The sequence below is a fragment of the Ursus arctos genome, unplaced genomic scaffold (genome assembly GCF_023065955.2).
Source record: "Ursus arctos isolate Adak ecotype North America unplaced genomic scaffold, UrsArc2.0 scaffold_3, whole genome shotgun sequence".
Classification (NCBI taxonomy): Eukaryota; Metazoa; Chordata; class Mammalia; order Carnivora; family Ursidae; genus Ursus; species Ursus arctos.
Window position 1 is genome coordinate 53027678 of NW_026622985.1, and position 15636 is coordinate 53043313.

A 15636-nucleotide genomic window follows, 5' to 3' on the forward strand; every position below is an offset into this window, starting at 1 on the left:
GTTCAATTTGCTAATATGTTGTTTAAGATATTTGCCTATATGCTCATAAGTGAGTTTAATATATAATTTTCTTTTTTTATTGAGTTTTGAAATCTGCAAAGAAGTTGGAATGCTTTCAATCTTTTCTTTTAAAAATGTGTAGTAGTTCTTGAAGGCTTGATAGAATTTCTTCTTCTTTTTTTTTTTTTAAAGATTTTATTATTTTTAAGTACTCTCTACACCCAGCATGGGGCTCAAACTTATTAACCCAGAATCAACAGTTGCATGCTCTACCAGACTGAGCCAGTCAGGAGCCCCTGGTAGAACTTATTCTTAAATCTTTCCTGGACTAGTGTCTTTTTAAGAACATAGATCTTTGAAAACTTTTTCTGTTTCTTCTTTCATGATCTATTTCTGTCTCCTAAACTTCAGTAGTTGACATTTTCTTAGAAACTCTCTACTTGACTAGATTTTAAACATAAAGTTGTTTATTACATTTTTCTTAATCTTCTCTATGACCGCAATTATTTTCTCATTGCATCCCAGTGTTACTTGTGCATTTTCTTAATCAGACTAGCCAAACATTTCTATTTTTATTGATCTTTTGAAATAGCCAGCTTATTGATCAAATTATGGTTTTTTTATTGATTTCTGCTTTCCCTTTTATTAATTCCTTTTTTCTATTTATGACTTTCCCATCACCTTGTAAATTTTGGTCTTTTGTGATCCACAGCAGTTTTTTTATACTTCTCTTTAAGGAAATTTTCTAGTGGGAGAATTTTTCATTTTGATCTTCCTGCACATTGTAATTTAATCTCTTTTTTTTCCTTCTTATACTCTTTCTTTCCCCCCCCCACCCCCAGTAATTTTTGTTTCATTGGTAGTTAATGCTTCTGTTTGTTGAATTTGGTGAGTCATAGTCATGCTACTAGTTTTTGTAAGTGCTCTATGAGTCTTTATTTGTTTGATTTGTAAATGAACAATCTAGATTAAGTATATTAATTTTTCTCTCACATAAGGATACCACTTATATATGTCATTTAACCTAGCTTCTTAATAAAAAGTCCATCCTATAGTGATCATTATGGAGGAGGAGTAGAACTTAAGGAAACTTACCTTCTGAGTTTTGGGATTTTCTTTTCTTCCTGGAAATCTCTAAGTAAATGGAGACACTTGACTTCTCTGGCACTACAGAGAGCTTCCTATTTTATATATTAAGTTTTTACGTATACTGGAGTTGATAGGTTTAGTTTATGTTTTAATATGTTATAGGGTTATTCTCATTACTCTAATTTTCTCACTTATTTTTTCATATGCTTTTAGGATAATTTTGTTAAAAAAAAGTTGTGTTTTTTGAGTATTTCGTATTATTAGGTAACTAACTTACAAAGTTAGTCCAGTGAATTGATTTAGAGGAAACCATTCCTTCACACTGCCCCATAGCATCCCAGTACATGAGGGAGAAAGGGATTATGCCCAGTCAGAACGTTATTCATTTTGTTCATGACAGAGTATGGAATGAAAGTGTTAGAGCAGATCCTTGCATGTCAGGGAAGCTGTGTTAGTGTTTCCATATCCTGGTGTAACTGGAGCACCAGGGTAATTTGCTCCAGATACACCTGCTGCCTCACCAATTTCCCCACCAGTTTGTCCCCACCAGACAGTCCCCTGTCTGCCTTTCCTACTGGGTTTGGGGCAACTCTGAGATGCCCCAAACCCGGATGGTTCCCATCAGCCATAAGAAGGGGAAGACATGGAAGAGACTAAATCCCCTCATCCCAACTCTCACCTTTTGGATTAAATAGCATGGAACAGGGAACGGAAAATATGATCAAAACCAAGAAGAAAAACAAGGATTTTAAGGAAGCTTTGACGGGAATGTTAAGAATAACATTTGAATTCAACTCCAGAAAAATATTGCCATCAGGGGAAAACAGAGTCTTACTGAATGTTCTCAAACTGGCCATTAGAAAGACCTGGGAAGTGATCCTTTAGGCATGAGCTCTAGAAGCTTTAGACTCAACGAGTGTTTGGCTGGGCCAGTCTGGATCTTCCCAGCAAGCACACTGCAGTTTCTCTGGCTCAGTCTTCAGTGAGAGTCCTTCAGCTCCATCATAGAGTACTCTGAAGTTTGTAGCAGTGTCCTTAAAGCTCTTCAAGCAGGTGCTTGGCATGTTTATTCTTCTAACTGCAGAGGAGGTACGTTACCTGGTGGTTGTTGGGGAGATTTTAGGAGATTGCGTTAGGTCTCCAGCTGCTGACTGTTGTTGCTGAGAGCTCCCACTCTGTGCCTTGGCCATGTGGCCAATTTGGTCAGGGTCTCCTGATAGAACAGTGTTCTCTCTGGCTACAGACCCCTGTCCCATATGGGCCATCTCATCCATCCAGTAGGGATAGGGTATAGTGAAAGCTTTGAGAACCCCTTGAAAGGAGTACTAGTGATTCAAAGATGTAGTAGCTAGGGGTAGAAGTTCATGTCCATACAGGGATGCCATCCTCAGCTTGAAATGGGATCTCAGGAGCATGGATGGCATCCAGAACTTTCATCCTAGACAGACAATTATAACAATTCTGATTTCCCTGGGTTTCCAGCTGTAGCAGCCTTGCATCACTATCCCCAAGGAGCTGGGCCATTTCCTTAATGGGGGAAGAACAAGCCAGACTTGGCCTGAAAACATGTGGGAGGGTCTATTGTATTTTGATTAGAACTCCGTTAAATGTACTGATTAGTTTGGGAATGCTTGGCAACTTTATAATATTCAAAATCCCTTTTCCAGAACATGGGATATTTGGCAGACTTATCAGTGTTTAATTAAATTTCATATAAACAAGAATCAATAACAACTTAGGAAGATCTTTTAAATAACCAAGGGTATATTTTGCAACCTCCACCACTTTCCTTCCTACTTAATTAAGCACCAATATAAAAATTTAAGTACCTCAAGAACAAATATAGAAGGTGCGTTTTAAAAAGATTTTCAGCATAACAATTCGGTGATATTAAATTGTTGTCATTTTGTTAGGTGTGCTAACGGTATTTTGGTTACATTGTTTAAAAAGAGCCTTGATCTTTTAGACATATATACTGAAATGTGATATCTGGGATTTGTTTCAAAGTTGTATGGGATAAAGAGTATATAGGGGTATGAATTTGCCATGAGTTGCTAGTTGTTAGAGCTGATAGTTATTGGGTCCATTATATTATTTTGTCTCCCTTTTATAAATGTTTGGAATTTTTCATAATGAAAGTTAAAAATTGAGACAAATGTAGATCGTCAAAGGAAAGAAAAAAGCCATCATGAGAAGTAGAGCTAACTATATAGTTACAGGATAAACATATGTCTAAAGATTATTGATTCTCTTGTTCTTGATCCACTGAAAAGTACACATTGGGTCCCAAACAAAATTATGAAATAGGCTTTGTTTGTATTCTTTATTTCCTAGGTTTCCTTTCTTCATTTTAGCCCAGTATGGGTTTTCCTTCTCTTTGTTTTAAGTGCACATTTTTCTCCTGTTCACATCTTTCAGAATTGTCATGCATTTACACAGAGTGACTAGGAGGCCTAGAGATGAACCTGTCCAGATTAAAGTACAAGAGAAAAATACTTTGGGGGAGGGAGTTCAGGAGTAGAAGTCAGGGAATAGGTCTGACAGAGTGTTGGAAAAATTCTTGGGCATTTGGAAAAATTACAGAAATGTGAAAAGTTTGTTGGAACATTTGGGGAAAATGTGTAGGATTCCCATATGTTGACTTTATTAAAAATTGCCAATCTGGATAAAGAGGAAGGTAAAAGCTTAACCCTCTCGTAGTCTAACAGAAAATAGATATTGTCTAAAATGGGTAAAAGAGAAAGAAACAATATTAGTAAATTATCCAGAAATATAGATGCGATTAACCATAACAAATTCAAAGTAGTTACTTCTGCAGAGTAGTGTAAGTTGGGAGGGAGGAGGACAGTATGGAACAGATAACTGCTGTATTTCATTATAAGCCAGTTAGAAGATACAGTCTGACTTTAAACAACATTTATATTTTATTTTAATAAAAATTTAAAAATATTAAAAATTGCATTTTTGATAGACTTATTCCAAAGAAATATAAAGAGATAAAACTAATAAAATTAATCTGAATAATATTATGATATTGAATGCAGTGGGAGTCTAGCTTCACTCTCTTGCATATTCATATTCTGTTGTGCCATAAGAAAAGACTTATTCTTTCCTCTGTTGAATTGTCTTGCCACCCTTGTTGAAAGTCAGTTGACCTTAAATATATAGATTTATTTCTGAACTGTAAGTTTTTTTTTTTTTTTTTTTTAAGATTTATTTATTAATTAGAGTGGAGGGAGGGGCAGAGGGAGAAAATCTTCAAGCAGACTCCCTGCTGCATGTGGAGCCGGATGCAGGGCTCCCATCCCGTGACCATGAGATCATGACCTGAGCTGAAACCAAGAGTCAGATGCTTAAACCAACTGATCCACCCATGTGCCCCTGGACTCTTAGGTTTTATGTTTCTGTGTATGCCAGTACCACACAGCCTTGATTACTGTAGCTTTTTAGTCAGTTTTGAAATTAAGTGTGAGTCGTCTTTGTTCTCTTTGAAGATTGTTTGCCTATTCTGGGCCAGTGCATTTTCTGTATGAGTTTTAGAATCAGCTTCTCAATTTCTGCAAAAAAGGGGGAGAGGGCAGTAGAGATTTTGACAGGGATTGCATTAAATTTATAGATCAATTTGGGTAGTCTTGCCATCTTAACTATAGTAAGTCTTCCAATACATGAATATAGGATATCTTTCTATTTATTTTAGTCGTCTTTAATTCTTTTGGTGATGTTCTATAGTTTCAGTGTATAAATCTTATACTTCTTCTGTTGCATTTATTCCTAATTATTTAATTGTTTTTGATGCTGTTGTAAAAAGAATGTTTTCATAATTTCATTTTCAGATTATTCATTGCTAGTATTTAGAAATATGTTTGATTTTTGTATTTTCATCTTGTGTCCTGCAACCTTTCTGAACTCATTTATTCTAATAAATTTTTTTGTGTATTCCTTAGGATTTTCTGTATACAAGGTCATGTCATCTGCAAAATGAGATAGTTTCACTTACTCCTTTCCAGTGCCTTTTATTTCTTGCCTAACTCCCCTGGCTAGAATCTCCACTATAATGTTGAGTAGAAGTGGCAAGAGTAGATGATTTACTCTTTACAAGTAATAATCCTTGCCTTGTTCCTGATCTAATGGGAAGGTATCCAATCTTTTACCATTAAATATGAGATTAGTTATAGATTCTTCATAGATACCTTTCATCAAGTTCAGGGAATTTCCCTTCTCTTCCTAGTTTGTTGAATGTTTTTATCATGAAAAGGGTTTTGGATTTTGTCCAATGCTTTTTCTGTGCCCATTGAGATACCATGTAGTTGTTTTGTTTTTTTGTTCTGTTAATACAGTGTATTACACTGATTGATTTTCATTTCTTTCTTTTTTTTTTTTTTTTAAAGATTTATTTATTTATTTATTTGACAGAGCTAGAGACAGCCAGCGAGAGAGGGAACACAGCAGGGGGAGTGGGAGAGGAAGAAGCAGTCTCCTAGCAGAGGAGCCTGATGTGGGGCTTAATCCCAGAATGCCGGGATCATGCCCTGAGCCGAAGGCAGACGCTCAACCGCTGTGCCACCCAGGCGCCCCTGATTTTCATTTCTTGATGAACGAGTCTTTCATTCCTGAGATAAGTTGTACTTGGTCATTGTGTATAATCCTTCTCATATATGGCTGGATTTAGTTTGCCAGTATTTCATTAAAGATTTTTGTACCTGTATTATAAAGGACATTGGCTATAATTTTCTTGTGATACCTTTTTGTAGATTTAGTATCAGGATCTCATAGAATAATTGGGAAGTATTCCCTCTATTTTTATTTTATTTTTTTTTTTGGAGAGTTTGTGAAGTACTGGTTTTAATTCCTCTTTAAAGTTTGATAGAATTTACTAGTGAAACCATCTGGTTCTGGGCTTGTGGGAAGTTTGTTGATTACTAATTCAATCTCTTTACTTTTTTATAGGTCTATTAAAATTTTGTATTTCTTCTTGAGTAATGTTTTAAATTTAAAAAATATAAAGCAAGTGTAAAGTGGTAAGTATGTATAAAAGGTAGTCTGATAAAACCCAAATTGTGTATGAAAACATGTCCTCCTAATTCACAGGAATTCAATTTGAAACTTATCATTTAACAATTCAGTTTTTTAAAACATGACTTTTCAAAAGAGTATTGTTAATGTCTTTTTATTTGAATTATTTTAAATATATCAAATATTTATATTCTATTTCATAATGGCTTGGAATTTAAGGGTTTGGTTGTTGTGTTTTTTTGTTTTTTTAATTTTATTGCTTTTATCTCAGCAGCAATGCAGCAAGTGTTGGACAACCTTACGGAGCTGCCCTCATCTACGGGAGCAGAAGAAATAGACCTAATTTTCCTCAAGGGGATTATGGAGAATCCTATTGTAAAATCACTTGCTAAGGTATAGTGGTTTATTCATAAGCTTACTAAATTATTTTTAAAATTGTCTTTACAGAGGTCTTTTCAGATATTACTGTTTCAGAACTTGATATGTCTTTGGCTTAGTTAGCAAATAACACTTATCACATAATGAAATCTTCATGCACATGAAAATTAGACCACTTTTGCCTCTTCTATGCTGACTTTAAATACAAGATAAAATAACTCTTAGTTTTAGCCTAACACATTTAAAGTTTTAGGGAAATTGTAACTGAACAGTCATAACAGGACTTATGAAAAAGATCCTAGTACTATCTCCATTTCAGCAACCGTAAAATACTGATATTCTTCTTTTATATTAGACTGTGTACCTATTTTTCATTTCAGTTCTTGACTTCCTATATCTAGTACTTTTTGAAATCTTGTTTTCTCTTGAATAACCTTGATATTTTAAGTCTGATCTGTAATCAGCTCTCTAATAGTCTCTTTAACTCATCCGTAAACACACTTTTACAACTATTCTTAGTCCAGTTTTTTTCACTTATACTATATCCTGTATTAATTTTCATAAACATCACTAAAGCTTGGTATGTTAACTACTTCACAACCCTGCTGTCCCATTCTTCGGAATTCCTTCAAATGATTCTTGCTTTCAGAAACCTGTGCCACATGCCTTCTGTGGCCTTTCCTTCATTTGCTTTTTGCTCTTCTCGTATGTTGATTTTGCCCTCTCTCATATCGTTTTTTAATCACAGTTTTTTCTTCTCACTTGTGAAAAATCATACCTTTTACAAAGTTTTCCATTGTAAAAGTGAGTTGATGCAAATTCTTCATTTTATTCATAAACTTAATCATTCTAAGATCACATGATATAAAACATTTGGCCTCTAAGTAAAAATGGATCTAGTTGTATATCACCCAACAGGAATTTTTATTTTAGTCATTTTTTTTTAAAGATTTATTTGAGAGAGAGAGAGAGAATGAGTGTGAGCTGGGGTTGCAGGGGAGAGAGAGAGAGAATCCTCAAGCAGAGTGATGCGGGGCTCCATCCAGGACCCCGAGATCATGACCTGAGCTGAAACCAAGTGTTAGCTACTTAACTGACTGAGCCACCCAAGTGCCCCAATTTTAGTCATTTTCGATTGCAGTTTTTCCAAAGTTTATAGATAGTTCTTTATCTTAATAGTAATATTATAGGATATGCTCTATTTTCAAATTCAAACTTCTTGTCATAAATGTCAAGATAGAGTAGTGGCTTCAGGGTCTATTGAAATATGTAGGGACTATTTAAGCCTGTATTAACTAGCTCACCCTTAGCTCTGATTGGTACTTTTAAAATAGTTTTTGACTCTTCCTTTGATATCATAATGTTGGTTGTCAGTTTTTATTGTCAATATCTATTACACACCCATGTCCGCATGTTTATTTAATTTATCGTCTTTGATCTGTAGATTTAGAAATGAGATAATAAGGCATCTTACTGTGTGTTTATAATTCACAGAGGTCTTTAAAGTGTATTGTTTTGTCTTCACAACAGCTTAATGAATTGAAAATCAAAGTAGAAGAATTATTTGTCTAAGGTCACTGTCCTAGAAAATTGACAGAGATGAGTTTTAGACTAGGTTTTCTTTCTTCAAATTCTTTTTTTTTTTTTTTTTTTTTTTTTTTTTTAAGATTTTATTTATTTGACAGAGAAAGAGACAGCCAGTGAGAGAGGGAACACAAGCAGGGGGAGTAGGAGAGGAAGAAGCAGGCTCCCAGTGGAGGAGCCCCATGCGGGGCCCGATCCCAGGACCCCAGGATCACACCTTGAGCCGAAGACACACTTAACAACTGAGCCACTCAGGTGCCCTTCTTTCTTCAAATTCTGTGCTCTTTCTACTGTAGCACAGATTTTGTGTACATGTGTATTCCTAAGAATTTCTGTGGGTAAAAAATTATTTTTGTTCTGGCTTTTGTGCCATTGATATTGGCCTTATAGAGGATTATCTTGTTCATTATTCTCAAAAGGTGAAATGGCTAAATGACTTTTGAGGAGCTCAGCTGCTAGTGTAATCTTCTGATGATAAAAATGAAATTAAGGGGGCACCTGCGTGACACATTCAGTTAAGTGTCCGACTTGGTTTTGACTCAGGTCATGATCTCAGTGTGGTGAGATTGAGCCCCACGTAGGGCTCAGCGCAAAGTCTTCGTGGGATTCTCTCTCCTCCTCCCTCTGCCCCTCCCACTCATGCACACACTCTCAAATAAATAAATCTTTTTAAAAAATGAAATTAAGAGCAGAATCAACCAATAGTATCCACCATTTAAACAGCTTCTCAATAAATAGAAACAATGATAGCTTAGTATTCCCACAATGAAAGAAAAGAAATCCCAGGAGGAAAGGAAGACTTCTACTCCCATAAAAGAGATACTGAGTCACAGCAGGCCAACACTCCTAGTATAACAGGTAGAGAAAAATGGTTAAGTTTCTGAGGGAACAGAGAGGCGTATGTTGCTAGACACATGGAGAGACAGGGACGTGTGACTAATAATCATGAGAAAAATAACAGAAGCAGTTCCGTAGATGATCCTTTTATTAGAGTTTATAAACAAATATTTTAAAATAATGTATTAGTATATTTTAATAGAAGAAAAGGGAAAATGAAGTCATTTAAAATATTACTAGAAAATAGAATCAAAATTAGAATCAAAATCAATCAAGTGGTCATTTGTTCTGTCTTTTAGATTCCATATATAAGTGAAATCATATGGCATTTAATTTTGTCTGACTTACTTTACTTAGCATAATACCCCTTAGGTCCATCCATATATTGCAAATGGCAAGATCTCATCTTTATGTCTGAATAATATGCCATTGTGTGTGTGTGTGTGTGTATGTTCCATTATATACGTGTGTATATGTACAGATGTATGTATATATACACGTGTACCACATCATCTTTTTTTAAAGATTTTATGTACACATGTACATGAGCAGGGGCAGAGCGGGGGTGGTGGAGCAGAGGGAGAGAGAGAGAATCTTAAGCCGACTCTGCACTGCCCCCACTCAGGGCTCCATCCCACAACCCTGAGAGCATGACCTGAGCCAAAACCAAGAGTCAGGCACTTAACCAACTTAGCCACCAAGGTGTCCCCCCATCATCTTTTTAAAACATTTTTCTTTTGAAATATAGTTGACACACTATGTTATATTAGTTTCAGGTGTACAGCATAGTGATTTGACAAGTCTGTACATTATGCTGTTCTCCCCAATAGTGCAGCTACCATCTGTCGCCATATAACACTATTTCAGTACCATTGACTGTGTTCCCATGCTACACCATTTGTCCACATGGCTTATTGCATAATTGGAGGTCTGTATCTCCCACTCCCCTTCAACTGCCCATCCTTTTATCTACTTCCCTTCTGGCAGTCATCAGTTTGTTCTCTGTATTTATGGGTCTGTTTCTGTTTTTTGTTTATTTTGTTTTTTAGATTCTACATAGAAGTGAAAACGTACAGTATTTGTCTGACTTATTTCACTTAGCATAATACCCTCTGGGTGCATCCGTGTTTTGTAAATGGCAAGATCTTATTCTTTTTTATGGCTGAGTGATATTCCATTGTATATATACCACATCTTCTTTATTGATTAATCCATCATTGACGTTTGGGCTGCTTCCATATTTTGGCTATTGTAACTAATACTGGAATAAACATAGGGGTGCATATATCTTTTTGAATTAGCACATGTGTTTTCTTTAGCTGAATACCGAGTAGTGGAATTACTAGATTATGTGGTATTTCTGTTAATTTTGTGAGGGACCTCCATACTATTTTCCACAGTGGCTGCATCAGTTTGCATTCCCACCAGCAGTGCACAAGGATTCTTTTTCTCCACATCCTTGCCAACACTTATTTCTTGTCTTTTTGCTTCTAGTCATTTTGATAAGTGTAAGGTGATATCTCATTGTGGTTTTGATTTGCATTTTCCTGGTGATTAGTGAGGTTGAACTTCTTTTCATGTGTCTGTTGGCCATCTGTATGTCTTCTTTGGAAAAATGTCTATTCAAGTGCTCTGCCCATTTTTAAATCAGTTTATTTACTTTTTTTTTTTTGGTGTTGAGTTTAAGAGTTCTTTATATATTTTCCATATTAACCCCATAGGATCTATCATTTGCAAATATCTTCTCCCACTCAGCACGTTTCCTTGTCGTTTTGTTGATGGTTTCCTTCATTGCAAAAGCTTTTTACTTTGGCGTAGTCCCAATATATCACATCATCTTCATTCATTCATCTGTCAGTGATCACTTGGGTTGGTTCCATTTCATGGCTTTTTAAAGCAGTACTGCAAACAAACAGACTCTTAAATATAGAGAACAAACTGGTGGTTGCTGAAGGGGCAGTGGGTAGGGGATGTGTGAAATGGATAAGGGAGATTAAGAGGTACAAATTTCAGTTGTAAAAAAAGTAGTCTTGGAGATTAAAAGCATAGGGAATATAGTTAATGATATTGAAATAACGTATGGTAACAGGTGGTGACTGTACTTATCACGATGAGCCCTGAGTAATGTGTAGATTTGTCAAATCAATGTACACCTGAAACTAATGTAACACTATGTTAGTTATACTTTAAAAAACAATCATGGATATTCAAGGACTCAAATATATAATATCTGAAATTAAAAGCTCACTTGATGGGGTTAATAGATTAAACATTGCAGAGAAGGTGATCCATGAATTTAAAGACAGTCCAGTAGTAAGCATCCAAACTGAAACTCAGTAGCAAGTATGGAAAAAACAGAGAATAGGAGGCATACTCAGAAGGTTTGATATACATGTAATTGGTATCCCAGAAAGAGAGAAGGGAATGGAACAGAAGAAATAGTGTGAATACTTCACAATACTGTGAAGATATAGTAGCCGAGAATTTTCAAAACTGATGAACAGCATCAACTGAAGCTCCAGGAAGCAAAGTGAATCCTCTTGCAGGAAAAATATAAAGAAAAACATACTTTGAACAACATAGTCAAATTCATAAAAATCAGAGACAGAGTGAATATTTGTAAAGTAACCAGATAAGAATACTTTTAAAGAGAAACAGTAAGCCTAATGGTTAGCAGTAAAACAGGAACTATAGGGCGCTGGGTGGCTCAGTTGGTTAATTGACTGTGTTCGGCTCAGGTGTGATCCTGGAGGCCTGGGATGAGTCACATGTCAGGCTCCCTGCTCAGCCGGGAGTCGGCTTCTCCCTCTGACCCTCCCCGCTCTCATGCTGTCTCTCTCTCATTCCCTCTCTCACATAAATCAAATCTTAAAAAAAAAAAAAAAACCCAAACAGGAACTATATATGTCAAAACAGAGTGCACTGAGATCATTAACGTTTTGAAATAAAAACACTGCCAACCTTAAATTCCCTTTCTGGCAATGAAAGCAAAATAAAGATTTTTACTTTTAGACAAATGAAATCTGAGAAAAATAATCTCCATTTACTCTATAAGAAATGCAAAAGGAAGTTTTTCTGGCAGAAAGAATGACAAAGGAACGGGAATACTAATGGTAAATATAATATTGACTTTTAAAATGAAGTAATAACAATGTTCAGTAAATGGTAGAAGAAATGGCTTACAGTGTATAAAAAGTCAGGGATGCATACTGAAATCTCTAGTGTATCACGAAAAGTAAAGTTACAAGAATGAATAAAGTTCACCCAAGCCATAAGGAAGAAAAAATAGTCTTGAATTACCATCACAAGTTAGCAAAATATGGGATGGGGAGGGAAACCATCTTTAGACATGGGATAGTAGGCAGTACAGGACCATGATCCCTGGCAGAAAGGAAACAAATAAAGTGAGCATTATGAAATTGAGGATAGTTTTCAGGCTGCAGGAAAGAAAAGAAATACAAACAGGCCAGTAGTCTTCATAGAGGTCAGGATTTGGGGAGATGGAGGTGACTGGAATTTGTGTGGCAAAATATCAGGGAGGGGGAAGCTGAACACAGAAAGAGCTCTGGAGATCTGCCCTCAAATCTTTGAGCACTGACCTATATAGGTATGAAGTAGGCTTCTAGAGTTCCAGAGAAGATCCCCTGGAAAGCACAGTAGGCCAAACAATTTCCAGAGATCACAAAGTATGGAGAATAGTTTGCATTCCCACAAGAGAGTCGAAGAGTCCTCATACTACACAGTACATTGGGCAGATTCACCCCAGTTTGTTATAGCAGACCTGTGAAACTAAAGCAGAATTAAACTAAAATTCAATAAGAGTTATTTGAAAAATCCCCAAGTATCTGGAAATTAAACAGTATACTTCTAAATAGCCATAGGGCAGAGAAGAAATCCCGAAGAAACAGAAAAAAAATGTTTGGAATTGAATGAAATGAAAATATGTGTCAAAACAATGCTTGGAGGAAAATTCCTTTATTAGAAAAGAACAATATGTAAATCAGTCATCAAAGTGTCCACCTTGAGAAAATAGAAAAAGAAGAGCAAATTAAATTCAAAATAAGCAGAAAGTAAATAATAAAAAGACTAAACATATAAAAGGCAAATAGACAAAGTCAGTGTAACTTGAAATAATAAAATCAGTAATCCTGTAGCTAGACCCAAATTATCAGTGTCAGAAATGAGAGGACCTCACTACAACAAATCCAACAGACATTGCAAGAATAATAAGAAATATTATGAACGACTTTATGACAATAGTTATGACAACTTAGATGAAATCGATTAATTCCTTAAAAGACACAAACTAAAGCCTACATAAGAATAGACAACCTGAATAGCTCTATATTTTTTAAACTGAATATTTGCAGTTCCACTTGATTTCTTCCAGAAAAAGAGGATGAGAAGGAAACATTTACTATTTTATGAGGCTCAGTGTTACCGTAATAGCAAAGCCAGCTATGAACATTTCAAGAAAGGAAAACTGCAAAATAGTACCCCTCTTGAACATAGACTTCAAGTTCTTAAGATAATACTAGCAAATCAAATCCAGCAACATACAGAAAGGATAATACCCCATTATCAAGTTGAGTTTTGTCTAAAAAATGCAAGACTGCCTTAATATTTAAAAACCAATAAATGTCACCATTTTGTTGATATGATAAAAGTCATGTGATTGTGCTACTAGTCGCAGGAAAAGCATTTTACAAAATTGAACATTCATTCCTGATAAAAACTTGGTAAACTTAGAAGGAAATTGCCTGAACATGATGGACATCTATTAAAAAAATTGCAGTTAACATCATAATTAATGGTGGAAGACAGAATGCTTTCTGTGATCACTTCTGTTCAGCCTTCATCATTTCCATTTACTTTTGTACCAGATACAGAACTGGTACTAGCTAGTGCAAAAAGGCAAGGAAAAGTAGATAAATAAAAGGCAGACAGATTGAAGAAGAAAAAATAAACTATCTTTATTCAAAGACGACATTATTGTTTATATTGAAAATCCTAAGAATTCATCAGTAGGAAGAAAAACAAACCTAGAGCTAACAAGTGAGTTTAGCAAGGTCATAAGATTCAAGCTCAGTCTACATAAATCAGTTGTATTTTTATATACTAGTTAAAGAAATAGGAGTCAATTTAACAATATGTGCCAGACCTATACACTGGAAACTAAAAAAAAATTGCTGAATTGTAAAGGCGTATATACATACATACATACAGGGTTTGGAAGGCTCAGTACTGTTAATATTGTCAGTTCTCCCCAAAGTGATCTGTAGATTCGGTAGAATCCCAGTCAAAATTTCAGGCCGACATATTGATACTGAAATTTATGAAGAACCTAGACTAACCAAAACAGTTTTAAAAAAGAAGAAAATTTTATGCTCTCTACAACCTAATTTCAAGGATTACTATTACTCTGCAGTAAAGAAAGCATTGTAGTATTGGCATATAGATCAGTGTCACAGAATAGAGCCCAGAAATAGACCAAGATATATATATATATGGTCAACTGGTTTTTATTAGTAGCACCATGGTAATTCAATGAAGAAATGATAGTCCTTTCAATAAATGTTGCTGGAACAATCGAATATTTATATGCAAAAAAATGAACATCATCTTTTTCCTCACATTATAAACAACAATTACCTCAAAATAGATCATAGATCTAAAAGTAAGAGCTAAAATTTTAAAACTTTTAAAAGAATACATAAGGAAAACTTTGCAACTTTGGGTTAGAGAAAGATGTCTTAGATAAGATATAAAAAGCATGAAGCATAATGAAAAATTTCATTAATTAGATTTTATCAAAATTTAAAACTTTCTACTTTAAAAGATACCATTAAGAAAATGAAAAGGAAGTCGATTATCGTATGGTTTCACTCATTTATGGAACATAAATAGGAAGATTGGTAGGAGAAGGAAGGGAAGAATGAAGGGGGGGTAAACAGAAGGGAGAATGAACCGTGAGAGACTGTGGACTCTGGGAAACAAACTGAGGGCTTTAGAGGGGAAGGGGTGGGGGGTTGGGATAGGCCGGTGATGGGTATTAAGGAGGGTACATACTGCATGGTGCACTGGGTGTTATACGCAAGTAATGAATCATGGAACATTACATCAAAAACTAAGGATATACTGTATGGTGGCTAACATAATAAAAAATTATCAAAACAACAAAAAAAAAGAAGAAAATGAAAAGGAAAGGTACAGATTGGGGGAAAATATTTGCAAAACATACACAGGTGTCCTTCATTTTATTGTGCTTCTCTTTATTTCATCACGGATACTATGGTTTTTTGGTGGTGGGTTTTTTTGTTGTTGCTGTTTTAGTTGAAGGTTTGTGGCAACCCTGCTTTGAGCAAATCTGTCACTACCATTTTTTTTCAGCAGCGTTTGCTCACTTCATTTTTCTGTGTCACATTTTGGTAATTCTCACACTATTTCCACATTTTCATGATAATATTTGAATTGCTGCAACCTCATAATAAACTTTTTAATGGGCGAGGAGTTGTTTAAGAGAGAGTGTGTGTGCTCATGAGCAGGTGGGGAAGGGGCAGAGGGAGAGACTCTCAAGCAGACTCCGTGCTGAGTGCAAGCCTGACACAGGGCTCAGTCTCACAACCCTGAGATCATGACCTGAGCTGAATTCAAGAGTTGGGCACTTAACCAACTGAACCACCCATCTCCTCAAATGAGGAGTTGTTTCTAGTGGGTGAGCAGAGACAGTGATTT

The 15636-nt window shown here is 35.4% G+C and overlaps 1 protein-coding gene across 6 annotated transcripts in view; it reads left to right on the top strand.

Annotated features, from left to right (window-relative positions):
* The window catches only part of PALS2 (protein associated with LIN7 2, MAGUK p55 family member), a 113996-nt gene that overhangs the window by 39347 nt on the left and 59013 nt on the right, over positions 1-15636 (top strand). For 3 of the 6 annotated variants that reach the window (XM_026507795.4, XM_044387183.3, XM_048212875.2), the window contains exon 2: positions 6377-6495. In XM_026507795.4, the coding sequence (XP_026363580.1) occupies positions 6379-6495 (117 nt within the window). In that variant the 5' untranslated portion in view covers positions 6377-6378. Of the gene's footprint in view, positions 1-5477; positions 6108-6373; positions 6496-15636 lie in introns of those variants that run through there. The other 3 variants (XM_026507782.4, XM_026507804.4, XM_026507788.4) reach the window with 3 other exon arrangements.